The 26,316-nt window shown below is 44.6% G+C and overlaps 2 protein-coding genes across 16 annotated transcripts in view; one reads left to right on the top strand and one right to left on the bottom strand.

Moving 5' to 3' along the window:
• The window catches only part of NHERF4 (NHERF family PDZ scaffold protein 4), a 21,763-nt gene extending 441 nt beyond the window's left edge, over positions 1–21,322 (top strand). Inside the window, exons 2-11 of one of the 8 annotated variants that reach the window (XM_070765569.1) lie at positions 1,478–1,524; positions 3,288–3,315; positions 4,160–4,224; positions 6,567–6,778; positions 8,093–8,279; positions 9,172–9,308; positions 10,476–10,680; positions 12,172–12,368; positions 14,079–14,273; positions 15,731–21,322. In XM_070765569.1, the coding sequence (XP_070621670.1) occupies positions 3,314–3,315; positions 4,160–4,224; positions 6,567–6,778; positions 8,093–8,279; positions 9,172–9,308; positions 10,476–10,680; positions 12,172–12,368; positions 14,079–14,273; positions 15,731–15,760 (1,230 nt within the window). In that variant the 5' untranslated portion in view covers positions 1,478–1,524; positions 3,288–3,313 and the 3' untranslated portion in view covers positions 15,761–21,322. Of the gene's footprint in view, positions 1–831; positions 1,525–2,112; positions 3,316–4,159; positions 4,225–6,566; positions 6,779–8,092; positions 8,280–9,171; positions 9,309–10,475; positions 10,681–12,171; positions 12,369–14,078; positions 14,274–15,730 lie in introns of those variants that run through there. The other 7 variants (XM_070765568.1, XM_070765565.1, XM_070765566.1 and 4 more) reach the window with 7 other exon arrangements.
• DRC12 (dynein regulatory complex subunit 12 homolog) lies at positions 256–26,316 on the bottom strand. Of its 8 annotated transcripts, none has more exons than XR_011560445.1 (8): positions 25,932–26,278; positions 23,788–23,844; positions 23,516–23,635; positions 22,527–22,619; positions 20,076–20,206; positions 19,189–19,340; positions 15,641–17,021; positions 12,634–14,810 (listed from the first exon to the last, which is right to left on the bottom strand). XR_011560445.1 is itself a non-coding variant. In XM_070765573.1 (7 exons), exons 1-6 carry the CDS (start codon positions 25,990–25,992, stop codon positions 19,212–19,214), a joined length of 591 nt encoding a protein of 196 aa, XP_070621674.1. In that variant the 5' UTR covers positions 25,993–26,278; the 3' UTR covers positions 256–1,228; positions 19,189–19,211. The 8 variants fall into 8 exon arrangements, 6 of the variants coding, with proteins under 6 accessions (XP_070621674.1, XP_070621672.1, XP_070621673.1 ...); XR_011560446.1 differs by having other exon boundaries at positions 15,811–17,021; XM_070765573.1 differs by lacking the exons at positions 12,634–14,810; positions 15,641–17,021 and adding an exon at positions 256–1,228.

Genomic DNA, 26,316 nt, shown 5'->3' with positions numbered 1-26,316 from the left:
TTTCTCCTAGCAGGATGCCCCCCAAAGAAGGTAGAAGTTTAATTTCTGGTTATTGAACCCCCCCACCCAACACTAGCTAAAGTGGACCTGAGGTCCGCCCCCCTTTCCCTGTGCTGCTGTTGTCAATCACATAACAACATTTTGCTCTTGCTGATAGTAGGATAGTATGACTGCGATTGGATGGTTTTCATTGTTTGGGATGTTAGCTTTAGATCTGAAGTTTGGGTTTCTTAAATTTTGTACTTTGTACTTGAATTTTATCTTTTTTTCCCCCTGGTATAATTTTTTTTATTTTCTGCACCATAAAACACAACAATATATAGTTACAAACACAACAACAATGCTTAAAATCAATCATATATAAACTTTTCTTATTACTCACTCAATGGAGGCTCTAATCTCTACTCATCTAAAAATTTCTATGAATGTTATTACAACATTGTCAATCCTTAAAAGTCTAAATGAAAATTCTTTTTCTCCATCTTAATATAAAAAGTTACATCAATGCAAACATTAATAAAATCTCTTCTATCTAAATTTTAATATTGTATCATTTAGCTAATTAAAAAATTATATGTATTTTTAATAAAAGAATACCATGTTCACTTCTGGAGACCTCGCCTACAAAAAGATAATGATCAAATTGAATGGGTCCCAAGACGGGCTACAAAAATGGTGGAAGGTCTTAAGCATAAAACTTATCAGGAAAGACTTCATGAACTCAATCTGTAGAGTCTGGAGGACAGAAGGGAAAGGGGGGACATGATCGAAACATTTAAATATGTTAAAGGGTTAAATAAGGTTCAGAAGGGACGGTTTTTTAGTAGGAAAGTGAACCCAAGAACAAGGGGGCACAATCTGAGGTTGGTTGGGGGAAAGATCAGAAACAACGTGAGAAAATATATTACTGAAAGAATAGTAGATGCTTGAAACAAACTTCCAGCAGACGTGGTTGGTAAATCCACTGAATTTAAAACATGCCTGGGATAAACATATATCCATTGTAAGATAAAATACAGGAAATAGTATAAGGGCAGACTAGATGGACCAGGAGGTCTTTTTCTGCCGTCAATCTTCTATGTTTCTAAGCAACTATTCATATTATATCACATACTTCAAAAAGTCAAGTTTTATATGTTTAAAGTCCAAACAATGAGTACATTTTGTGTTATGTCATTGAACAGTGCTACTACCACCATTTCTCATCCTGTAAGTCGTCCGGAGTCTCCTGGAGAAGAGCAACAGAAATAAATAAGATCAATAGATGAACAAATAAACCCGTGGCATAAATTGAACCCAAGGAATAATATTTCCTGCTCTCAGTCCAACCCTTCTCAACCTAGTTTGGATTTGCTTAATAGGGTGGAGGGAGAGATGGTTATCTGGTCAGGCGTGAATGCTCTTGCTACATAGGTAAATCTTTGAACCGTGAAGCACAACAACTGCGTTTCAAAAAAAACCCATTTGGCTTTCGCAGCTTGAATCTATCCAAATTAAGAGGCACCTGGGGAGAATCCCGTTCAGGTAATTAAACCACCTTGCTCTTCTCTTTTCTTTTCTTTTTAATATATTTTTATTAAATTTTTATTACAACAAACAAAAATAAAAATTACTTAAAGAAAAAGTGCCCAACACCAATAAACCCCACCACCATTTAGGGGGTTAAATTATTTGCAACAAGTTTCAATTTCTTCCTTGGCTCCGGTTTACATTTCTTTACATACAAAAAGTGATTGTAATTTATTTTTCCCATTGTCGTCATAAATTCTACTTAAGGTATCATTTTTCACCTTATTCCATCGTGCCATCAGCTTCTCCAATTTATTTTCATCCAAGTGATTTAATCTTATTTCCATAATTTCGAAGTGGATGTGGTCCACCATGTACCAGTACCAATTCTGGATTGTCCATTTATTGCTGTCCTTCCACCCTAATACCACGACTGCTTGAGCGCTTTCCAAAGCTGCTGTTTTGATTTCTTTAAATTCTCGCAATTCCCCATGTTTAACTAGTGTTGCTAACTCTTTCGTGATGATCCAATTAATGTTTAGCATATTGTTAATTTCATTCTGTACTTCCTTCCAAAATGTTTGAACTTCAATGCATTCCCAGAGCATATGCACCTTGCTCTTCTCTCCACTCCCAAAAGGGTGACCTCCCTTGACCCAGTTTCGGCTCCTTGATGGCTCCTGCCCATTGGGTAGCGCTGAAAGAAAGAGGTTGAAACTCAAACCCAGGTTTCCTGGTTCTAAAAGGATGCTCTTGAGGATGAATGGGGGCTGTTGTGGCGATGGTTGTGCTTGTGTGAAAGCCAAGACTAACGGCAATAGGGTGATCCTCAGGAAGGAGCTGTCGAGCTTTGGACTTTGTTCTGATAATCCCGTGACTTTGTTTTGTAACTTTTCCTGAACAAAGTTGGAAGCGATAGGACAGTGGTGGCGAACCTGTTTGCTCAGTTTCCGTCCATTATTCCTTGTCTGGTCTTCAAGTGCTTTGGAAGATAGCTTGACCCCCTCCTCCCTGAGATATTGGAACTCTGTTATCTTTTCCCCCCTGATCCTTCTTTTCAATAGACTAGCCATGCCCAGTTCCTGCAACTGTTCTTCATATGCCAAAGCCCACTGCAACAACATAGCCAAGAAGGCTTCAAGAGTTGTAAACCTAATCCTACGTAGCTTCTGCTCTGGCAATCTCACACTGCTTACCAGAGCTTACAAAACTTTCGCCAGACCCATCCTCGAATACAGCTCATCTGTTTGGAACCCATATCGCATCTCAGACATTAACACCCTTGAAAATGTCCAAAGATACTTCACCAGAAGAGCCCTTCACTCCTCCATTCGAAACAGAACACCCTACGAGACTAGACTTTCAATCCTGGGCCTAGAAAGTCTAGAACTAAGACCCCTTAAACAAGATCTAAGTATTGCCCACAAGATCATATGCTGCAACGTCCTGCCTGTCGGCGACTACTTCAGCTTCAACCACAACAACACAAGAGCACACAACAGATTTAAACTTAATATTAACCTCTCCAAACTTGACTGTAAAAGAATACAACTTCAGTAACCGAACGCCCTCCTCGCCACAGGCGAAAGATGATGTTCCAATGTCAGCTGTGGATCGAGGAGGACGCCCAAGTTGCGAAAGTACTCCTGAATCGTCTCCCAAAGCAAAAGGAATAGATCTGACCCAAAGGGGGGTACTGGGGGCTTTGAGCGGAGGAGGGAGGGTCTCTGTTTTGGTATGAAACAGACCTGCTTCATGCTCGGTCCTTGCTTTTACAGGGCTGCAGGACACCACGGAATCAACCATGTAAGTGCCAAGCTGGGGGGGGGGGGGCGGGCGGGAGGCTCAGGGAAAAGCAGGGGAACCACCCACATTTCTTTCTCCCCTCCCCCACCGCCATGTGCAGTTTTACACATTCCAACCGTCCAGGTACAAGCAAGTTGAAGGGATGGGTTGGTGGTTGGCTAAGCTGAAAGCCACCTGTTGAAGAGGGTGCCATGCTCTCTAGGAGTCCTGATCTATGATGTTTGTATGTACACTGTGAGCATATGCACCGGAGACAAATGACTTGTGTGCCCAATCCAATTTGGCCAATAAAGAATTCCAAATGTATTTTCCATTCGATTCTATTCCATTTCTCATTTTGTTCCATTCCATTCCTAGTCTTCTGTTCTGTTCTGTTCCATCCCGTTGCATTCCATTTTCCATTTCATTCCATTCCTGTTCTTCTATTCCTATTTTTCTATTCTATTCTATTCTGCTTTGTTCTGTTCCGTTCCATTCCATTCCATTCCATTTTGTTCCATTCCATTCCTATTTTTCTATTCTATTCTATTCTATTCTATCCTATCCTTGTTCCTGTTCCGTTCCATTCCACTCCAAATAAAGATTCTATTCTATTCAGTTCTATTCTGTTCTGTTCCATTCCACTTCCCATTTTGTTCCATTCCATTCCTATTCTTCTATTCCTATTTTTCTATTCTATTCTGTTCTGTTCTGTTCTGTTCTATTCTGTTCCATTCCATTCCACTCCACTCCACTCCAAATAAAGATTCTCTTCTCTTCTGTTCTGTTTCATTCCATTCCATTTTCCATTTTGTTCCATTCCTTCCTATTCTTCATTCTGCTCCTTCTTCTTCCTCTCTTGCAGGAAATTTGAATTTAACCCGAGAGAAGGGATCGATAATCCCGCTTTATCTCTGGCAGAGGATTCCGGTAAGGAGACATCAAGGGAAGCGAGAGCTTGTGGGTGGGGAAGGAAGGGCTGGTGTTTTCCGGAGAGCGTTTGGCAAGCCGGTTGCCCAAACTTTTCCACCAGGCAACGTTGTGCTGCTGCTTCTTCCTCCTCCTCCTCCTCCTCCGTAGTCCCTTCTCAACCAAGGGTTCAGCTGAGCTCCTTCCCAAGCTCTTTGCAAGGGCCACAATCAAGTTAATGAGCGTGCCACTAGGCAGGACTTGTCAGCCTGCAACGGGAGGGCTCAACTTGCTCCTGAATTCAAGGGAGCCCTTCTACCAAGGAGGGTCCTCATGGGGGATGCAATAGAAGAGAAATTTTGTAGGTCAGGGTGGGAGGAGGAGGGGGAGGAGGGGAGGAGGAGGAGGAAGAGGAGGAGGAAGAGGAGGAGGAGGACGGGGAGGAGGAAGAGGAAGAGGAGGAGAAGAAGAGGAAGAGGAGGAGAAAGAGGAAGAGGAGGAGGAGGGGAGGAAGAGGAAGAGGAGGAGGAGGAGGAGGAAGAAGAAGAAGAGGAGGAACAGGAGGAGGGGAGAAGGAGGAAGAGGAACAGGAAGAGGAAGGGGAGGAGGGGAGGAGGAGGAGGAAGAGGAGGAGGAAGAGGAGGAGGAGGACGGGGAGGAGGAAGAGGAAGAGGAGGAGAAGAAGAGGAGGGGGAGGAGAAAGAGGAAGAGGAGGAGGAGGGGAGGAAGAGGAAGAGGAGGAGGAGGGGAGGAGGAGGAAGAGGAACAGGAAGAGGAAGGGGAGGAGGGGAGGAGGAGGAGGAAGAGGAAGAAGAAGAAGAGGAGGAACAGGAGGAGGGGAGAAGGAGGAAGAGGAACAGGAAGAGGAAGGGGAGGAGGGGAGGAGGAGGAGGAAGAGGAGGAGGAAGAGGAGGAGGAGGATGGGGAGGAGGAAGAGGAAGAGGAGGAGAAGAAGAGGAGGGGGAGGAGAAAGAGGAAGAGGAGGAGGAGGGGAGGAAGAGGAAGAGGAGGAGGAGGGGAGAAGGAGGAAGAGGAACAGGAAGAGGAAGGGGAGGAGGGGAGGAGGAGGAGGAAGAGGAGGAGGAGGACGGGGAGGAGGAAGAGGAAGAGGAGGAGAAGAAGAGGAGGGGGAGGAGAAAGAGGAAGAGGAGGAGGAGGGGAGGAAGAGGAAGAGGAGGAGGAGGGGAGGAGGAGGAAGAGGAAGAAGAGGAAGAGGAGGAGAAGAAGAGGAGGGGGAGGAGAAAGAGGAAGAGGAGGAGGAGGGGAGGAGGAGGAAGAGGAAGAAGAAGAGGAGGAGGAACAGGAGGAGGAGGGGAGAAGGAGGAAGAGGAACAGGAAGAGGAGGGGGAGGAGGAAGAGGAGGATGCTGCAAAATCTCCACTCCCTCCCCACTCCTGGGGGAAGGGTATTGCAAAATCCCTGTTTCCTCCCTACTCTGGGGCCAGCCACAGGTGGTATTTGCCAGTTCTACTTAAAATTTCTGCTACCAGTTCGTCAGAAACTGTTATAGCCTGCTGGATTTCACTGCTGGTAAAACCAGTTTGATAAGAGACGTGTGCCTGACTGCAGTGCAATCAGGCGGTAGGGAAAGCGAGTAGAATGCTTGGCTGCATAGGTAGAGGTATAACAAGCAGGAAGAGGGAGATTGTGATCCCGCTGTATAGAGCACTGGTGAGACCCCATTTGGAATGATACTGTGTCCAGTTCTGGAGACCTCCCCTACAAAAAGAGATGGATCAAATTGACCGGGTCCAAAGACGGGCTACAAAAGTGGTGGAAGGTCTTAAGCATAAAACGTATCAGGAAAGACTTCATGAACTCCATCTGTAGAGTCTGCAGGGCAGAAGGGAAAGGGGGGACATGATCAAAACATTTAAATACATTAAAGGGTTAAATAAGGTTTAGGAGGGAAGTGTTTTCAATTGGAAAGTGAAGACAAGAACAAGGGGGCACAATCTGAGGATAGTTGGGGGAAATCAGAAGAAACATGAGAAAATATTATTTTACAGAGAGTCATAGATGCTTGGAACAAACTTCCAGCAGACGTGGTAGATAAATCCACAGTAACTGAATGTAAACATGCCTGGGATAAACATATATCCATCCTAAGATAAAATACAGGAAATAGTATAAGGGCAGAGTAGATGGACCAGGAGGTCTTTTTGTGCCGTCAATCTTCTATGTTTCTATGTTTCTATGTGTTTGGTAAATCCACAGTAACTGAATGTAAACTTGCCTGGGATAAACATAGATCCATCCTAAGATAAAATACAAGAAATAGTATAAGGGCAGACTAGATGGACCATGAGGTCTTTTTGTGCCGTCAATCTTCTATGTTTCGATGTCCCTTTCATCCTCCTCAGAACCAGAAGGGGCTTCCCAGATACGTTTCTGTTTACTGAAGAAAGAAGTTGGTGACAACTTGGGCTTCTCGTTGCGCCAGGAAGCCGTCGGGACGTGCCCCATTGTGCGGAAGGTGACACCTGGGGGGCTGGCCTACCGTAAAGGCCTCCGGGATGGAGACCGAATCCTTGAGGTCAACGGAGTTAACGTTGAAGGCATGGGATATCTTCGGGTAAGGGGTTGATGGATTGCTTGCTCGACTTGGGTATTATATTATTATTATTATTGTTGTTGTTGTTGTTATTGTTACTATTATTATTATTGCTATTATTGTTGTTGTTGTTACTGTTGTTATTATTATTATTAATTTTATTATTATTATTATTATTATTATTATTATTATTATTATTATTATTATTATTATATATTGTCAAACCCAACTGTTATGTACATAGTATTTACAGAGTGACCCAGCTGCTACACATTTCCTTAAGCTCCTTAAGACCCACCTGTGTCGTCAGGCATGGGGGAACTGAGACATCTCCCCCGGGCATATACAATTTATGAATGGTATGTGTGTATGTACGTGTGTTTAGAAAATGGGGTTTTTAAATGTTTTTAGTAGAAATTTAGATTTGTTGTAAATTGTTTTTTTCACTTTGTTGTGATCCGCCCCGAGTCTGCGGAGAGGGGCGGCATACAAATCTAAATAAATAATAATAATAATAATAATAATAATAATAATAATAATAATAATTTCCAAAATTGAAGAAGTCTCACAAACAGACAGCTTCTCAAACTTGGTCACTTTAAGACATGCGGAGTTCCATGCAATGCCGCCTGGGGAATTCTGGGAATTGAAGTCCACCTATCTTAAAATTGCCTATGGTTGAAAAACATTGCTGTACTCAGCTTCATCCATCTAGATCCGGAGTCTCCAAACTTGGCCACTTTAAGAACTTGTGGGCTTCAACTCTCAGAAATTCCCCATTTGAGGAACTCTGGGAGTTGAAGTCCACAAGTTTTAAAAGCGGCCAAGTTTGGAGATCCCAGATCTAGGTGGCGTCCATACCGGATCAGGCTGCCTGGGGAATCTGGCGGAGTTGAAATCCCTGTCTTAAAAAGTGTTCGAGGTTGGGAACTCCTGATATGCATGGGGAGCACGATGGGATCCAATATGGGAATAGGTTCTCCAATTGCTGACTTTGGCTTTCTCTCTCTCCCTCTCTCTGTTCTCTATCTCTCTTTTGTATGTCTCTCTCTCCCATTCCCTCCCTCCCCCTTCTCTGTCTCTCTCTCTCTCTGTGTATCTCTGTCTCTTTCTCTCTATGTCTCTTTCTCTGTCTCTGTATCTCTGTCTCTCTCTCTGTCCCTCTCTGTGTGTTTCTGTCTCTCTGTCCCTCTCTCTGTGTGTGTGTCTTTGTCTCCCTCTTTGTCCTTCTCTCTGTATGTGTATCTCTCTCTCTCTCTCTCTCTCTCTCTCTTTCTGTCTGTTTGTCTGTCTGTCTCTCTCTCTCTGCCTCTGTCTCTCTCATTTCGTTTCCAGGTGATCTGGAAAATCCGGAGTAGCTCAAAACAGGTGCTGCTCACCCTCCTGGAAGGGAATGCCTATGAAGTAGCCAAAGCCCTCAATCAGGATCTCAACCAGCTCTTGTCCAGATACGGCAGGCCACGCCTGTGCTGCGTCCCCAAAGGCTCGGGCAGTTTGGGCTTCAGCGTTTCAGCTCCAGAAGGTAGCGGCGGGAGACACTTATGGCACCGGTGGTTTTTGTGCCTTGGGAAAAGTCAGACCGAGTGTTGGCCCGAGTGGGGGTTATTTTGGCATGCTGGCTTCGGCTGGTGGAGTCCCATGGCACATATGTCTAGACATCTCTCTCTCTCTCTCTCTCTCCCCTCTCTCTCTATCATCAATAATCTATCATCTACCTATCATCTATCTATCTATCTATCTATCTATCAATCTACCATCTATCATCTCTCTCTCTCTCTCATCAATAATCTATCATCTACCTATCATTTATTGATCAATCTACCATCTATCATCTCTCTCTCTCTCATCAATAATCTATCATCTACCTATCATCTATTTATCTATTGATCAATCTACCATCTATCAATCTATCATCTCTCTCTCTCTCTATCTCTCTCTCTCTCTATCTATCCTGTATATATGTATCACATATTTTTGCTGAATATTTAAAATTAAGGGAGACTAGGATAGCGCTATTTCGGCCTTATTCTGGCCTCATCAGCTAGCCATATGTATATATATCACATGTTTTGCATCCAACAGAAATATATATATATGTATATTCCTTCCTAACATACATATATATGTTAGGAAGGAAGGGGAGGAAGGTAGGTAGGTGAAGTGAAGGGAAGGGGAACGAAGGGAAATAAAAAGGAAAGGAAGGAAGAAAGGGAAGAAGGAAGGAAAGAAAGAGAGAGAGGAAGGAAGGAAGGAAGGAAGGAAGGAAGCTACCTAGGAAAGTCTAGGCTGTTTTCGAGGGCACAAATTCTTTCTTCCCAAGGCTTCTGGCACTTGGCTTGTGGCCCATGGATTAATTAGGGCATCTTTCAGACCCTCCACAGGCTTCCTCTTGATGTTGTGGTCCTCCTCTGCAGGTGTGACCGGCGTATTCCAACTCTCCGTGCTTCAGAACGGACCAGCTCATAAAGCCGGAGTGCCTCATGGTTCCTGGCTGGTGGAACTCAACGGCGTCAGTGTTAAGAACTGGACGACTGCCCAACTCAACCAAAAGGTTCTAGCAACGCATCCCGCTTTTGAGATTTATGAACGGCCAGTCTCTTACCTCCAGTCCCACCCTTCTACTTCTATGATGGGAGGGTAGACCTTTCCATCAAAAGGAGACTCAAATCTCCCCTCGTAGTTGGACATCACCCCACCTCTACCGTGCAAACCCATTAGGAAAGAAATAAAAGCTTGGAATTTGGGTGGGAGGAGGAGGAGGAAGAAGAAGAGGAGGAGGACAGTCGCTGATGAAGGAAGAAGGGGAGGGGAATCAAAGAAATCCAAAACTTTAAGGCTTAAACAAAAAGAGGGGCTCTGAGGCAGCACCCAAAGGAAAATGCTCTGTTCATTCTGGGCTGCCCAGAGCGAAGGGAATGTTTCTTTTCTCTGGCCGCTAGAAGAGGTTTATTCCCTCTCCAAGTGCCCAGAGAAAGGAAAATGCTTTGTTCGCTCTGGGCTGCCAAAGCCTCCTTTAGTGCCACCAAAAGGCTCCTCTGGCAGCCCAAAAAATCCCGAGATGGCCTGGATTAAAGGGGGAATGTCAGGAGACTGGCCGGGCCTTCGTGCCGCTCTCAAATTTCCTGGGACATTTTTCCGTGCTCGGGTTCTTAAGTAGAAAATGGTTCTTAAGAAGAGGCAAAAAAATCTTGAATACCCGGTTCTTATCTAGAAAAGTTCTTAAGTAGAGGCCTTCTCAAGTAGAGGTACCACTGTACTCCAAAAATACGGCAATCCGTCCCTCTGTCTTGAATGGATAAAAATAAATGATTCTGGACTAAAGAGAGTATTTTCCTTCCCAAAACTTTACCCTGGCTACCCTCTGGGTAGTTTTGACACAGGGGTGTACATAAGTGCACTGGTGTGCCTTTCGTCCCCTGTCCAATTGTCTTTCCTTTATCTCATATATCATATATATTTTCTTCCTTTCATATATCTTCTCCTCTATTTTTACATATTATCTTTATATATATATATTACTTCGTTTCTATTCTCTTCCATATGTATTGTGTATTGGACAAATGAATGAATGAATGAATGAATGAATGAATGAATGAATGAATAAACTCCTTCTCTCTTCCTGGCCAAATAATTCCCCATCCCCATCTAGTTCTCTGAATTGTGCCAATGTTTGATCATCTTTCTCTTTTCTCTCTCTCTTGCGCCGACTCGGGTTCAGCTCAAACAGAGCAGCAGTCCCGTGGGGCTCCTGGTGATAGACAGCCGGTCGGAAGAGGCGTACCGACAGTGTGGTGTTAAGGTTACAGCGAACCTGGCCGACACCTCGTGGGTTCCGTACCAAGTGACGAAGCTTCAAATGACACGAGGAGAAGACGGATACGGGTTCTTAATGAAGGAAGAGAAGACCAGCTTGGGAAAGAGGGGTGAGACCTCTGTATTCAGAACCAAGAGCCAGGAAAACCCTAGCTATGCCCATTCCCTCCAGGAGAATTTGTTGGGATAATTTCATGCACAAGCTGTTCTGTCCTTATTTTATTTATTTATTTGTTTGTTTTATCAAGTACATATTTATTTATTTATTTATTTATTGATTGATTGGATTTGTATGCCGGGACGGCTAACAAGAGTCAATCCAATATTAAAACAACTAAAAAACCCTTATTGTAAAACCAAACATACATACAAACAAACATACCATGCATAAAATTGTAAAGGCCTAGGGGGAAAGAATATCTCAGTTTCCCCATGCCTAATGGCAGAGGTGGATTTTAAGGAGCTTACGAAAGGCGAGGAGGGTGGGAGCAATTCTAATCTCCGGGGGGAGTTGGTTCCAGAGGGCTGGGGCCGCCACAGAGAAGGCTCTTCCCCTGGGCCCCGCCAAATGACATTGTTTTGTTGACGGGACCCGGAGAAGGCCCACTCTGTGGGACCTAACCAGTCGCTGGGATTTGTGCGGCAGAAGGCGGTCTCGTAGATACCCTGGTCCGGTGCCATGAAGGGCTTCATAGGTGATGACCAACACTTTGAATTGTGACCGGAAACTGATCGGCAACCAATGCAGACTGCGGAGTGTTGGTGTGACATGGGCATTTTTGGGAAAGCCCATGATTGCTCTCGCAGCTGCATTCTGCACGATCTGAAGTATTGGTGGTATACAAAGATATAATAATATTTATATACAAGATACTAGTAAGAGAGAAACATTAGGGCAGGGGACGGAAGGCACTCTGGTGCACTTATGCACGCCCCTTACTGACCTCTTAGGAATCAGGAAAGGTCAACAGTGGATAGTCTATGGGTAAAGTTTTGGAGGTTAGGAGAAGATACTACAGAGTCTGGTAGTGAGTTCCATGCATCAACTACTCGGTTACTAAAATCGTGTTTCCTGCAGTCGAGTTTAGAGCGGTTTAAGTTTATATCTATTGTGTGCTGGTGTGTTGTCGTGGTTGAAGCTGAAGTGGTCATTGACAGGAAGGACATTGTAGCAGATGATTTTATGGGCTTTGCTTAGGTCGTGTTTAAGGCGATGTAGTTCTAAGCTTTCTAAACCTAGGATTGTAAGTCTAGTCGCGTAGGGTATTCTGTTGAGTGTGGAGGAGCGGAGGGCTCTTCTAGTGAAGTATCTCTGGACATTTTCTAGAGTTTTTATGTCCGAAATGCGGTGTGGGTTCCCAACAGATGAGCTGTATTCAAGGATTGGTCTGGTGAAAGTTTTGTATGCTCTGGTTAGTAGTGTGAGATTGCCAGAGCAGAAGCTACGTAGGATTAGGTTTATAACTCTTGAAGCCTTTTTGGCGATGTTGTTGCAGTGGGCTTTGGCACTTAGGCCATTTGAGATGAGTATTCCAAGGTCTTTTATGGAGTTGGAGGGTTGTTTGTAAGGTCTTGTTTACTCTCCTATCTTTCACCCACAGCCCAATTTTTGAGAGACCTGGATGCCGGGCTCCCCGCTGAAAAGGCAGGGATGAAAGAAGGCGATTGTCTGCTGGCGGTGAACGGCGAGATTGTTGAAGATTTTGACCACCAGGAAGTGGTGTCGAGGATCCGTTCCGACAAGCAGCGCGTGACTCTCTTGGTCATCGACTCAGAAGGGAGCAAGTTCTACAATACGGTACTCAAGTCTCCTCTTCTATTGATTCTTGCCAGAAAGAGTAGAAAATGGAGGAAAATATTATGCAGAAACCAATCTGGGATTCTGGATCCAGATAGCCTGTAAGCTAGTGATGGCAAACCTTTTATTTTTTAATTATTATTATTATTGTTGGTATGTCTCGGTATAGCTAGGCTATGAGACCTTTGACATACACTGAGCAGAGAATTTTAACAGAGTGTGGATGTGTGTGGTAAAGCCAAAGAAAAAGACACAGACTTAGTTATGCTTAATAAGTACTATTTACATATATACCAAACGGAAACAATCCATAACCAGCACTAAGCCATCCAATATAATAAGCACTAAGCAAATACACTCCCCCCTCAAGGCAAAGCAAAAGCGAATGAGCCTTAAAGCATCATTGAGGGAAGGAGTACTGGCGCCCTCTTATGGCGAACCAGCCCAAAATATTTAAAGTGATAGTACAAGAGACTACAATAGGTAGTTTACAATGGCAAACCCTAACAACCATGTACCTTGTACTAACAATTATTATTTATTAGATTTGTATGCTGCCCCTCTCTGAAGACTCGGGGTGGCTCACAACAACAACAATACAATGCACAGAGTACAAATCCAATATAAGTTAAAAACAAAATTTAAAACCCATAGATATTAAAAACAATCGTTACTGCACAACCACACCATTCTCATGTATTACAGTCAGGGAAAAAAAGGTGGTAGGGGGAGGGAAGAGATAGTTATTCCCCCCATGCCTGGCGACATAGATAGGTCTTCAACATCTTGCGAAAGGCAGGAAGAGTAGGGACAATTCGAATCTCCGGGGGGAGTTGATTCCAGAGGGCCGGGGCCGCCACAGAGAAGGCTCTTCCCCGGGTCCCGCCAGACAGTATTGTTTAGTCGATGGGACCCAGAGAAGGCCAACTCTGGGACGTGATTGGCCGCTTGGATGCCAAAAAGGTGCGCGTATGCATGATAGCGCATGCTTATGCATCCACACCCTTATGCAATGTCCTCCCCCTGCACATTCATGGACAAACCCCTCCCCGTGCTGCCCTCCATGATTCCACCCCATGATACAAAATAGAATTTTAAGTCTAGCTTGTAAAGTGGTACCTCTACCTAAGAACGCCTCCACTTAAGAACTTTTCTAGATAAGAACCGGTGTTCAAGATCTTTTTGCCTCTTCTTAAGAACCATTTTCTACTTAAGAACCCGAGCCTGGAAAAATTTCCCAGGAAATTTGAGAGCGGCACAAAGGCCTGAACAGTTTCCTGCCATTCCCCCTGGGTTTCTCTCTCTGGGGCAGAGTAAGGGAGGCAGCCTTGCGCCGGGTATATATGAGGCGCATGATCCTCCTCGCCGCCTCTGAGCCCCTCTCTTTTTTTTTAAGCCTTAAAGTTTTGGATTTTTTTGCTTCCCCTCACCTCATCTTCTTCCTTCATCAGCGACTGTCCTCCTCCTCTTCTTCCTCCTCCTCCTCCCACCCAAATTCCGAGCTTTTATTTCTTCCCTAATGGGTTTGGACACATTATTTGCTTTTACATTGATTCCTATGGGAAAAATTGCTTCTGCTTACAAACTTTTCTACTTAAGAACCTGGTCACGGAACGAATTAAGTTCTTAAGTAGAGGTACCACTGCATTAGGAATTTACTGATTGATTTCTTGACAATAGGCCAATTTTTGATTTGGGTCTACGTTCCAGGTTGGAGTATCTCCTTTAGTCTTCTACGATGACGAAGACTCCTCATCAAGCTTTCTGACCACCCATGGTTCTACTTCTCCAGGCATCTTTCAGGAACAAAGTTGGCCTGCTTTGAGACCGTGTCATTGTCAACTCCCTAGCAATACAGCGCCACCTGGCCAACTTGACCCTACCCCATGGACCTTCACCATAGAGGTAAGACGTCCTAAAAGAGAGTAACAGAATTGGAAGGGACCTTGGAAGTTTTCAAATCCAACCTCAAGTAGAAAACCCTATAACATTTCAGACAAATGGTTATCCAACCTCTTCTTTAAAACCTCCAGTGTTGGAGCATTTACAACCTCTGGAGGCAAGCAGTTCCACTGATTAATTCTTCTCACTGTGGGGAACTTTCTCTCCTTTGCTTTTCTCCTTGATTAGTTTCCACCTGTTGCTTCTTGTGCTGCCTTGGAGAATCAAGGTTGACTCCTTCTTTGTGGCAGACCCTCAAATATTGGAACGCCGCTATCATGTCACCCCTGGTCCTTCTTTCCGTTAAACTAGACTTGCCCAATTCCAGCAATCATTCTTCATATGTCTCAATTTTCTGGGAAGCCAATGAATTAACCTTTCCCAGCCCAATATTTTGGCCACAGATCAACAAAGTGGGGTTTCTCTGTGTTTTGTTTCTTTTCCTGGGCTTATCTTGATAAAATCTTGATATTGATCAAATTGAACGGGTCCAAAGACGGGCTAAAAAAAATGGAAGCACAAAACGTATCAGGAAAGACTTCATGAACTCAATCTGTATAGTCTGGAGGACAGAAGGGAAAGAGGGGGCATGATCGACACATTTAAATATGTTAAAGGGTTAAATAAAGTTTTAAATTATTATTATTATTATTATTATTATTATTATTATTATTATTATTATTATTATTATTATTTATTGGATTTGTATGCCGCCCCTCTCCGCAGACTCGGGGCGGCTAACAACAGCAGTAAAACAGTACAACAAAATCCAATACTAAAAAGCAGTTTAAAAACCCATTATATAAAGACCAATCATACAGACAAACATACCATACATAAAATTGTGAAGGCCTAGGGGGAAAGTGTATCTTAGTTCCCCCATGCCTGGCGGCAGAGGTGGGTTTTAAGCAGCTTACGAAAGGCAAGGAGGGTGGGGGCAATTCTAATCTCTGGGGGGAGTTGGTTCCAGAGGGTCGGGGCCGCCACAGAGAAGGCTCTTCCTCTGGGTCCCACCAAGTGACATTGCTTGGTTGACGGGACCCGGAGAAGACCCACTCTGTGGGTCCTAACTGGTCGCTGGGATTCGTGCGGCAGAAGGCGGTGAAAGTGAACACAAGAACAAGGGGCACAATCTAAGGTTACTTGGGGGAAAGATCAGAAGCAACGTGAGAAAATATTATTTGACTGAAAGAGTAGCAGATGCTTGAAACAAACTTCCAGCAGACGTGGTTGGTCAATCCACAGTCACTGAATTTAAACTTGCCTGGGATAAACATAGATCCATCCTAAGATAAAGTACAGGAAATGATATAAGGGCAGACTAGATGTACCATGAGGTCTTTTTCTGCCGTCAATCTTCTATGTTTCTATGTTTTCTAATCTATGGAAATGTGACCTTGCTTCTCCTTGGTTTCACACAGGACCACGATGGGTTCAGCCAGGCATTCTAGTGGCGGCTCCTTGGAGACTATGGGGGAAAAAATTGAGCACCTTTGCTCACCCTTCCGGCACGACAAATTGATCTCATCTCTCCAGACCAGCTTTCACCATCCCTTCTTCTGCGTCCATTGATTCCTGCAGAACCTGGCAAGCGGGTTGAAGACTGAAAGCAGAGCATGGGCAGCGATGGAAGGCGATGATTCAGGGCCATTTTGGGGGCTTTCCCTTGGGTAAGATTTTTTTTTAAAAGGCTCAAGACTTTGGAAATAATTGCAATTCAAGGACGGCCTTCATTCATTGCGTTTTGTGGAAGAGAAGCTCCTGCGAACTGTTCTGTTTAAGCCAGGAAACACCCAAAAATAAGTTCACACACACAAACAGCTGGAAAGAACATAAGAACATAAGAAGAGCCATGATGAATTGGGCCAAAAAAGCCCATGGAGTCCAGCATTCTGTGTCCCACAGGGACCCCCCAATTGTCCATGGGGATCTTGAGCAGAAAGAGAAGGCAAAAACCTCCCTTTCCCTTGACCCCCAACAAATGGGACCCAAGGGAACCCTGCCTGCCTCAACCAACATAGAGGTGGCACTTGGACATCCGTTTCAATAACCACCGATATACTATGCATCCGTGAATCTGTCTAATCCTGCCTTGAAGCTCTCCAGGCTGACAGCTGTCGTGACCTCTTCTGGAAGTGAATCCCATCAACCAAGGACCCTCTGGGTGAAGAAATATTTCCCTTTATCTGTCCTCACTTTCTTACCTGTGAGCTTTAGGGAGGGGCCCCTCGTCCTAGTATTGTGTGATAGAGAAAATAATTTTTCTCTATCCACCTTTTCTATCCTATGCATGATTTTATACACTTCGCTCAAGTCACCCCTTAAATGCCGTCTTTCAAGGCTGAAGAGACCAAGGCGTTGCAATCTGGTTTTATAAGGGAGGGTCTCCATTCCCTTGATCCTTCTTGTTGCCCTTTTTTGCACCTTTTCCAGTTCCATTCCATCCTTCTTGAGGTGCGGTGACCAGAACTGTACATGGTACTCCAAGTGTGGTCTCAACATCGATTTGTACAGAGGTGATTTGTTTCATCATCTTCCGACCTATCGATTTTTGCATAAAACAGACTGTGAAGCTTGGCAGAGGATGAGCGAGGGGCTTCCGATCTCAGAGCTCCTTCTCCAAAATCTTTTTCTGAGAGGGGATGCAAAGTATCTTCTGTTCTTGGGCTACATTCTTGGACCTCAGCTATTTTAAACGGGAATTAATGTGTTCTGAAACAGAAAACTGTATGAGTTAACAGAGGGCGTGATCTGGAATGTATTTCTTTCTTTCCTTCCTTCCTTCCTTCCTTCCTTCCTTCCTTCCTTCCTTCCTTCCTTCCTTCCTACCTTCCTTCCTACCTTCCTTCCTTCCTACCTTCCTTCCTTCCTTGCTTCCTACCTTCCTTCCTTCCTTCCTACCTACCTTCCTTCCTACTGTCCGTCCTTCCTTCCTTCCTTCCTTCCGTCCTTCCTTCCTTCCTAACTTCCTTCCTTCCTTCCGTCCTTCCGTCCTTCCTTCCTTCCTTCCGTCCTTCCTTCCGTCCTTCCTTCCTTCCTTCCTACCGACCTACCTACCTACCTTCCTTCCTTCCTTCCTAACTTCCTTCCGTCCTTCCTAACTTCCTAACTTCCTTCCGTCCTTCCTTCCGTCCTTCCTTCCGTCCTTCCTTCCGTCCTTCCTCCCTTCCTCCCTTCCTTCCTTCCTTCCTTCCTTCCTTCCTTCCTTCGAGCTGCCTAAAAAAGAAGTTTGCTAACAATGAAAAATACTTTTCACACACACACCTAAAGACTGGATTGTTTGGATTCACCCGTCACGCTAAAACATAGTTTGCTTTAATGTGGGTTATTGCAAGGCACGGACACCAACTTCACACACGACACTGCAACCAACTCAAATAAACCCCGTGGTGTTTTCATGTGTTGGGTGAGTTGCTGAGCAATGTTGATGAATAACTCCATATTTCATTGTGTGGAATCCTTGGTGCCCTCGAAGCTTGGTTGTTTTCTCTTGCAAACATCTCTTGACCCAACTAGGGAACACCATCAGTTCTAGAAGAGAGAGGAGTCTGCTTTCTGCTTTTATACCCAGGTGGCTTGCCCTGTCAGTGTTGGTGGGAGTGGACTTGACGGATGCTCGATTAGGCTGTTGTTTATAGTGTTAGCTTGTGATCTGAGTCAGTAGCTCCCTATTTGGGGCTGGGTTGTTGGTCTAGTGTTAATCTTGATGTTGTTGGTTATTGGCAAGGAGGAGTTTTGATCGCTTGGTTCCTTTTGGGTTTTCTGACTGGTATGTAGATTAGATTAGATTAGATTTATTGGATTTATATGCCGCCCCTCTCCGCAGACTCGGGGCGGCTCACAACAATGACAAAAACAGTACATAGTGACAAATCTAATATTTACCAATCTAATTACAGTTTTAGGTTAAAAAATTCACAAAAACAACCCCAATATATATATAAAAAACAAGCACACAATCAATCAAACACTAAAACAACATGGGCAAGGGGGAGATGTTTCAATTCCCCCCATGCCTGACGGCAGAGGTGGGTTTTAAGGAGTTTACGAAAGGCAAGGAGGGTGGGGGCAATCCTAATCTCAGGGGGGAGCTGGTTCCAGAGGGTCGGAGCCACCACAGAGAAGGCTCTTCCCCTGGGTCCCGCCAGACGATGCGTTTATCCCCATGTTGATGGCTGATTGGTAACATCTGCAGGAAAACCACCAGTAATGGGCTGCTGCCCCCATAGTGGGGGGCACAGTAGGGATAGTAGGTTTATGCACTATTTATTGAATTCTTAATAGTTCTTTTATTGTCCTTCCTTCTCCAGTACCTTAGTCTGATCCTTAATTATTTTTAAAATAGGAAATAATTAAATAGTATGCTTTTACCCATCAACGCTTTCATTATTTCCATCATTATCTAGAACTGAACTTTTGTACCAATTCAAGAAAATCGAGCTACTTGCCTACTCTGTTATCATACCCAACCTTGTGGGTTCAGTACAAAACCTTTAAATGTTCCCGTGCTCCTCGACAAATAGCGCTGTCGATCATTTGCCCTTTTGGCGGCTATTCTAATAACGGGACTTAATCGACTTAAAAAAAGTCCAAGCACCTATTTGACAAACTTATCTTGGTCGGTAAGCCACTCCCAACCTGTCACATGACCTTTAAGCCACCACCCCCGGTCACATGATTGTCAAGTCACTCCCACCCGGTCACATGGCCAGCAAGCCACACCCACAAAATAAGCCACACCCAGAGCGTGGCGGTAAAAATTTTGGCAGCCCATCATTGAAAACCACCAAGCTCAGACAGTCCCACAACTCAACCTTGAGCTACAGAAAATCCCGACATTTCAATGTCCGTGCCAATGTGACACCTCCGGGAGACAAACCTTGGTTCTGCTTGAACGCCGCTTCAGATCTCCAAGGGGTTCAGTCCAAACTCCTTCAGCACATCCTTATATTCGGAATGGATGAGCGTAGCCTCGGTGTTCCAGCCCAGCTTGGTGGCTTGTAGCTTGGAAAGCACCTGATCCAAAGTCTCCTGTGAAACGGAAGTGAGATGGATCTATGTTTATCCCAGGCATGTTTAAATTCAGTGACTGTGGATTGACCAACCACGTCTGCTGGAAGTTTCTTCCAAGCATCTACTACTCTTTCAGTAAAATAATATTTTTCTCACATTACTTCCCCTCCCTCCGAGGGACGAGAGCGCCAAAACATAAAGTGGTCCCTGGTTGAACGTTCAAAGAGCCGAGGGAAGAGACAAAGATCCATGCTGGTTTATTTGCAACCGTGTTCCCTGAGATCTCTCCCCCCCCCCTCTGAAAATGCCTTGGGAGATTTGGAGAGCCATAAGATAGACACAGATACATAGAAGATTGACGGTAGAAAAAGACCACATGGTCCATCTAGTCTGCCCTTATACTTTTCCCTCTATTTTATCTTAGGATGGATCTATGTTTATCCCAGGCATGTTTACATTCAGTGACTGTGGATTGACCAACCAACCAACACTGCCATTGACCAACAAACCAGTTTCTCTGCTTGAACAGGGCGATGAGCTGAAGAACGTTGCTCAACACTTTTGGCTATCGTCATGCTCAACCTCTAACCCACAGAAACACGTACACAGTTTAACGTGAGCGATCGTGGGAATATTCACCTCTCTCTCTCTCTCCTGAAACTTTGGTGAGGAGAAAGGCCGATCACTTGGCCTCCTCCCTTTATGTTCTTGGCTTGGGACCCCAATTTGAGGTCCTCCCCATCCCCAACTCACGTGAAGGATCCTTCTGCATTCTTTCTCCATCTCCTCTGCTTTCTGCTGCATCTGGGCCACAGCTTGGTCCTTCTCCGCCGAGATCTTCGCTCGGTCCTCTTCACTCCGCTGCAGGGTTTTTTGGCAGGCAGCTGTTGAGGACAAACGAGGTGGGTTGGGGAGGGGGCAGGAGAGAGATCGAGGTGGAGGAAAGTGAGGGAAGAGACCTTGAGAGGCGGTGTGACGCCGCTGAGTCCTAATGAAGGCAATGCCTTCAAAAGGGACAGAGAGCAAGGCAAGCCAGTGGGGCCACTCACGAAAGCGAATCCTAGAAAGTAGAAACTGGACACATTCTCTCTCTGGGTGAAGTGACATGGTGTAGAGCCATGCGCTTCTATTTATTTAGGAACATAAGGAAATGGGGTATGATTACATATACATGTCAAAATGATACATAGCTTCAAACGTATCTTTGAATTTCTTCCTTTCCCACGCATATCAAGGAACGATCTTTTTGGGATTTCCTAAAAAGCAGATGTTAATTCACACCTAGTTTCTTTTGAAGGTTTCTTCTGGCTAATCCCTCTTAATTGTCCTTTGATAGTTTGTTTGCTTCAGGCAATGAAACCTCCCCCCTTTGATCCTGAGTTGTAAAGCTTTTGAGATGTTTATTCTGAGCCCCTTTCCCCAGGGATGCAGATTAGGTTTACGGCCCTTCCTTGTCCTGGGTTTTTGAATCAGGGTCACACAGAGTGTATATATATTTCTATGCTAGAATTCCAGATTAATAAAAATCCTATCCCAACATAGCTTGATATACTGCAACAAGGCGGCTGGGCGGATTCTGGGAATGGAAGTCCAGACAAGAGCACGCAACAGATTCAAACTTAATATTAACCGCTCCAAACTTGACTGTAAAAAATATGCCTTCAGCAACCGAGTTGTCCAAGCATGGAACTCATTACCTGACTCAGTAGTGTCAACCCCTGACCCCCCAACACTTTTCCCTTAGACTCTCCACGATTGACCTCTCCAGGTTCCTTAGAGGTCAGTAAGGGGCGTGCATAAGTGCACCACTGTGCCTTCCGTCCCCTGTCCAATTGTCTCTCCTTATCTCATTTATCTTTTCTTCCTTTCAAATATGCTCACCTATATTTTTATATCTTTTCTTCTATTCTTTTTGTTACTTATATTATTACATATCTTTCTCTTCAATGTGTATTATGTATTGGACAAAATAAATAAATAAAATAAATAAATAAAAACAATGTTAAAAGCTGCTGAAGGTTCAGGGATGTTGCTCTAGTCAACTTCCTCTAGATCAGTGATGGCGAACCTTTTTTCCCTCGGGTGCCATCATCATCATCATCATCGTCATCATCATCATAATCGTACAATGCTAGACACTTGGGAAGTGTTCACCTTGTGATATTGTGCTTAATAATAACAATAACAATAACAATAACATTATTATTATTATTATTATTATTATTATTATTATTATTATTATTATTTAGATTTGTATGCCGCCCCTCTCCGAGGACTTGGGCTGCTCACAACAACAGTAAACAGCATATGACAAATCCAATAATTAAAACTACGACTTAAAAGCCTTATCATTAAAAACAACCATGCAACCCAATCATAACCATACATTAAATCGCACCTGCCTGAGTGCCCACACCCATAATTCAATGCCTGGGGAGGGCAAAAAGTGCCTCCCCTGCTCCCACGGAGGCCCTCTGGAGGCCAAAAACAACCTGTTTCCCAACTTCTGGTGGGCCCGGTAAGTCATTTTTCATTCTCCAGAGGCTTCCCTGGAGCCTGACAAAGGCAAAATGCCCTCCCCGATCCTTCCGGAGGCCTTCTGGAAGCCAAAAACGCCCTCCCAGAGGCTCCACGCGAGCCAAAAATCAGCTAGCCGGTGCGCACATGATGTTGGAGCTGAGCAAGGGCAACAGCTCATGTGCCAGCAGATGTGGCTCCACGTGACACTTGTGGTACCCGTGCCATAGATTCCCCATCCCTGATCTAAACGGTATTCACACTGGGCTCAAGACAGAGGGGCTGGGCATGCGCGGAAGCAAAGAAATGGCCCAAAATCGGCAAAGTTTCGTGTGCACAAGCGTCAAATGAGATTTTGCTTCCTGTGTATGTACAGCAGCCGAATCTTACACCGGCATGCGTTTGTCCATACACCGGACACGTGCGCCCATGAGCCAGTCACCAGGAGCACACCAGGAGCGCTGGTGACGGGCAGCCCTTCCCTGCTGACATTCCCTTGGGTTTTTTAGCTCAGCTTCGCTAATTCGTGTGGCAGAAATGGCAGCTCAGCTCAGAAGCACTGGCACTATCGGCGGTCTTTAAATGCGCTCTCTCATAGAACCGGCAGGGAAAGGTTTTGAATCCCACCACTTGCCGCAGTGGCGCATCTGAGTAACCTCCTGCAAGGCCCAACTTTTGTGCAAATACCCAGCTGTTCCTGCAGGTTCTGCTTTTCGGCTTCCAAACGCTCAATCTGTCCGTCAGTCTTGCGCTGGAACTGCTGATACTGGCGGATCATTTCTGAAAACGGAGAAACGGGTGTGGGATCAGAGGGAAGGTGACGCCCTTAGCTACCCCTAGATTCAGGGAAGGAAGGGCTGAAAACTTTTTTACTTCCACGCTGTAGGCGTGGTTTATTTTGTGGGTGTGGCTTGCCAGCCATGTGACCAGGTGGGAGTGGCTTGACAATCATGTGAATGGAGGAGTGGCTTAAAGGTCATGTGACTGGCTTAAAGGTGGCCAACTTCACGTCACTCATGTCAAGGGTTTGGGTTCGGGTGCCTGGCCTCTCCTAGCCTCAAAGAGAGGCAATTTCCCTTATTATTTAATATTACTGAACACCCAAAATATACTATTTAATTCTATGTATATAGGCCATATGTGTACATACTTATTACACACAGGCATACAAAAATATAACTTTGCCTACTTGAGCCCTAGAGTAGGGTTTCCCAACCTTGGCAACTTGAAGATATTTGGACTTCAACTCCCAGAATTGCCCAGCCAGCAAATGCTGGCTGGGGAATTCTGGGAGTTGAAGTCAAAATACCTTCAAGTTGCCAAGGTTGGGAAACACTGCCCTAGAGGAATGAAAGAGCTAAGCTTCTTCCTTCCCCCTAGGCTTATAAAATTTGTGTATGGTATGCTAGTGTATATGATTGGTTTTTAACTTGTGGTGTTCTTAAAATTAATTTAATACATTGGATTTGTCTTGTATTGCTGTTGCTGTGAGCCGCCCCGAGTCTGCGGAGAGGGGCGGCATACAAATCTGATTAAACTAAACTAAACTAAGCGGTGAAGGCATCTTCCATCCATCTTTCACCCAACTGCCAGTCCTATTTCTGGGGAAGGAGAGAGATTGTTTCTACAAGCAATGACCAGAGGGGCAGTCCTCCTGCCCACCTCCCCCAAATAACCTTCATAAATATCCTTTTTGTCTTTCTGGGCTTCCTCCAGGCGTCTCTCCAGTTCCGTCAGCCTCTGCCTGAATCCTTCCCTGTCAATCGTGGCCTGTTTGGCCAAGTCTCTCTGGAGAACTGCAATGCAAAAGGAGACAAAAGCCACATCACTATTCGGTCTTGTGTCAGAAAACGCAGGAATTAAAAAGGGGGAATTTTAGAATTTAAATACTGGGGGGAAAAGTTTTTTCTTCCAATTATTATTTTTTTTTTACATTTCTCCAACTCACCCAAGTGTTGCTTCAGTGCATCACTCTCCGGCGATGCCTTTTGGTGCCTCTCCTCACCTGGAGGGATGGATGAGAAGAAAAGTTCAAGAAAAGGGGTCCTGATGCTTGGTATTTGTTCTGTCTGGGTCCCCCCAGATGCCAACACCAACCAAAAAGAGTATCCAGACACACTGGTAAAAAGCAAAGGCAGTTTATATAATTGAAAGCAAACACAGGTAACAAAAACTGTTCTTACAGACAGGAACACTCTGAAGCTTCACAGAGGTTTCACAAAGGCCAGGCAATAAAACAGGATTCTTGCTGGCAAAAACAACGCTGGAGATAATAAAACCCACGCCTCCCCCAAGTCTTCCAGGCTTCTAGGCCACAAGCCAAGATCAGAGACGCCGAGAATCGAAGCAAGGTCACAGGACTCCCAGTTGATAACTCTCCACAAGACTGTAAGGGCGGGCCTGCCTTTTCAACCCTGCTGAGGAGAACCACACCCAAACCCAGCTGTTGCCAATTCAGGGATGTAAATACCTTTCTAATTGGTCCCTTCTTTGAGCTGCACGGCGCTGCCTCATGTCTATTATAGCCTGTGCGTCTTCATCCAATGAATCCAGGCTACTAGCCGGGGTCTCAGGCTGCTCTCCCTCCTCCTCTTCCTGACGTTCCTCTCCCCCGTCTGCCTGATCCTCCCCCTCCTGTTCACTGTCCTTCTCCTCTGGGCATGGATCCGGCAGAGATCCAGCCGGTCCCTGAGGAGCCTCAGGCTGAATCACAACAGTATTTAGTTAAAGTCAACCTTAGAAGCCTTAGAAAATTGAATGGGTCCAAAGACGGGCTACAAAAATGGTGGAAGGTCTTAAGCATAAAACGTATCAGGAAAGACTTCATGAACTCCATCTGTCTATTCTGGAGGACAGAAAGGAAAGGGGGGGACATGATCGAAACATTTAAATATGTTAAAGGGTTAAATAAGGTTCAGGAGGGAAGTGTTTTTAACAGGAAAATGAACCCAAGAACAAGGGGGCCACAATCTGAGGTTGGTTGGGGGAACGATCAGAAGCAACGTGAGAAAATATGATTTAATTGCAAGAGTAGTCGATGCTTGGAACAAACTTTCAGCAGCCGTGGTTGGTCAATCCACAGTCACTGAATTTAAACATGCCTGGGATAAACATAGATCCATCCTAAGATAAAACGCAGGAAACAGTATAAGGGCAGACTAAATAGACCATGAGGTCTTTTTCTGCTGTAAATCTTCTATGTTTCTAGAAAATAGCTCCAGGAAAGCATTTCATAGAATGATAGCATCAGTCGGAGACATAACAACAAGAGCTGGAAATACCAGTGTTAGGAAGACTAATAATAATAATAATAACAACAACAACAACAACAACAACAAGAACAACAAGCTGTTTTGTATTGGATTTACATGCTGTTTTTATTCTGTTGTTAGCCGCCCCGAGTCTGCGGAGAGGGGTGGCATACAAATCCAATAAATAACAACAACAACAACAACAACAACAACAACAACAGAGTTGGAAGGGACCTTGGAGGTCTTCTAGTCCAAACCCCTGCTTAGGAAGGAAACCCTACACTACTACTTCAGACAGATAGTTATCCAACGTCTGATTAAAAACTTCCAGTTTTTAACTTCTGGAGGCAGGCTGTTCCACTGATCAATTGTTCTGACTGTCAGGAAATTTCTCCTTAGTTCTAAGTTGCTTCTCTCCTTGTTTAGTTTCCACCCGTTGCTTCTTGTTCTACCCTCAGGGGCTTTGGAGGATAGGTTGACTCCCTCTTCTTTGTGGCAAACCCTGAGATATTTAAAGGCTGCTATCATGCCTTCCCTGGTCCTTCTTTTCATTAAAGTAGACATACCCAATTCCCGCAACCGTTCTTCCTATGTTTTAGCCTCCAGTCTCCTAATCACCTTTGTTCCTTTCCTTTCCATAAAAATCCAATTATTAAATTTGATATTATTAAATTCTTGGAAGGAATACGAAGGGAAAACCTGCAAATGGGTGGTTGTTTGCATGGAACTTTATTATTATTATTATTATTATTATTATTATTATTATTATTATTATTATTATTATTATTATTATTATTATTATTTATTGGATTTGTATGCCGCCCATCTCCGCAGACTTTACCTAGCGTGGGTGACTTTTCCTTCTTTGTTTTTTTCACTTTCCTTCTCTTCGGAAGAGGCATCCTTGGGAAGACTCAGCCTGCACAACCCTCCCAATTTTCTGCAGAAATTCACGCTCCGCACTCCTCGAGTCTTCAGCCGGTGCGGCAATCCAGATGTGCGTCTCACACCTGGTAGAAAAAAGCCAACAATCGTGCACTCTTTGTGGGTGGCAACGGGTTTTTTCCTTCCACTATAAAATTACAAACGTTTGATGCGTCCAGTGTGCCAAAAGAGCCAGAAAAATTGCCTAGATTTTAGCACGTCCCTCCCTGGGATCGGAGTTGTGTTTTCTTTGCTGTGTTGCGTGGCAACAGCCCTTCCTGGCTGCCCTGGTGAGCAAGGGC

The sequence above is a fragment of the Erythrolamprus reginae genome, chromosome 12 (genome assembly GCF_031021105.1).
Source record: "Erythrolamprus reginae isolate rEryReg1 chromosome 12, rEryReg1.hap1, whole genome shotgun sequence".
Taxonomy (NCBI): Eukaryota; Metazoa; Chordata; class Lepidosauria; order Squamata; family Dipsadidae; genus Erythrolamprus; species Erythrolamprus reginae.
The sequence above is the reverse complement of the archived record's forward strand: the minus strand, read 5'-3'. Positions and strand labels throughout refer to the sequence as shown.

Bases quoted from the DNA above. Each gene is read 5' to 3' on its own strand.
- DRC12 (XM_070765570.1), bottom strand. From the start codon at position 25,992: ATGCCTCTTCCGAAGAGAAGGAAAGTGAAAAAAACAAAGAAGGAAAAG. The intron at 23,845-25,931 runs GTAAAGTCTGCG...CCATCCCTCCAG, and splicing joins GGAAAAGTCACCCACGCTAG to GTGAGGAGAGGCACCAAAAG. The intron at 23,636-23,787 runs GTGAGTTGGAGA...TTTGCATTGCAG, and splicing joins TGCACTGAAGCAACACTTGG to TTCTCCAGAGAGACTTGGCC.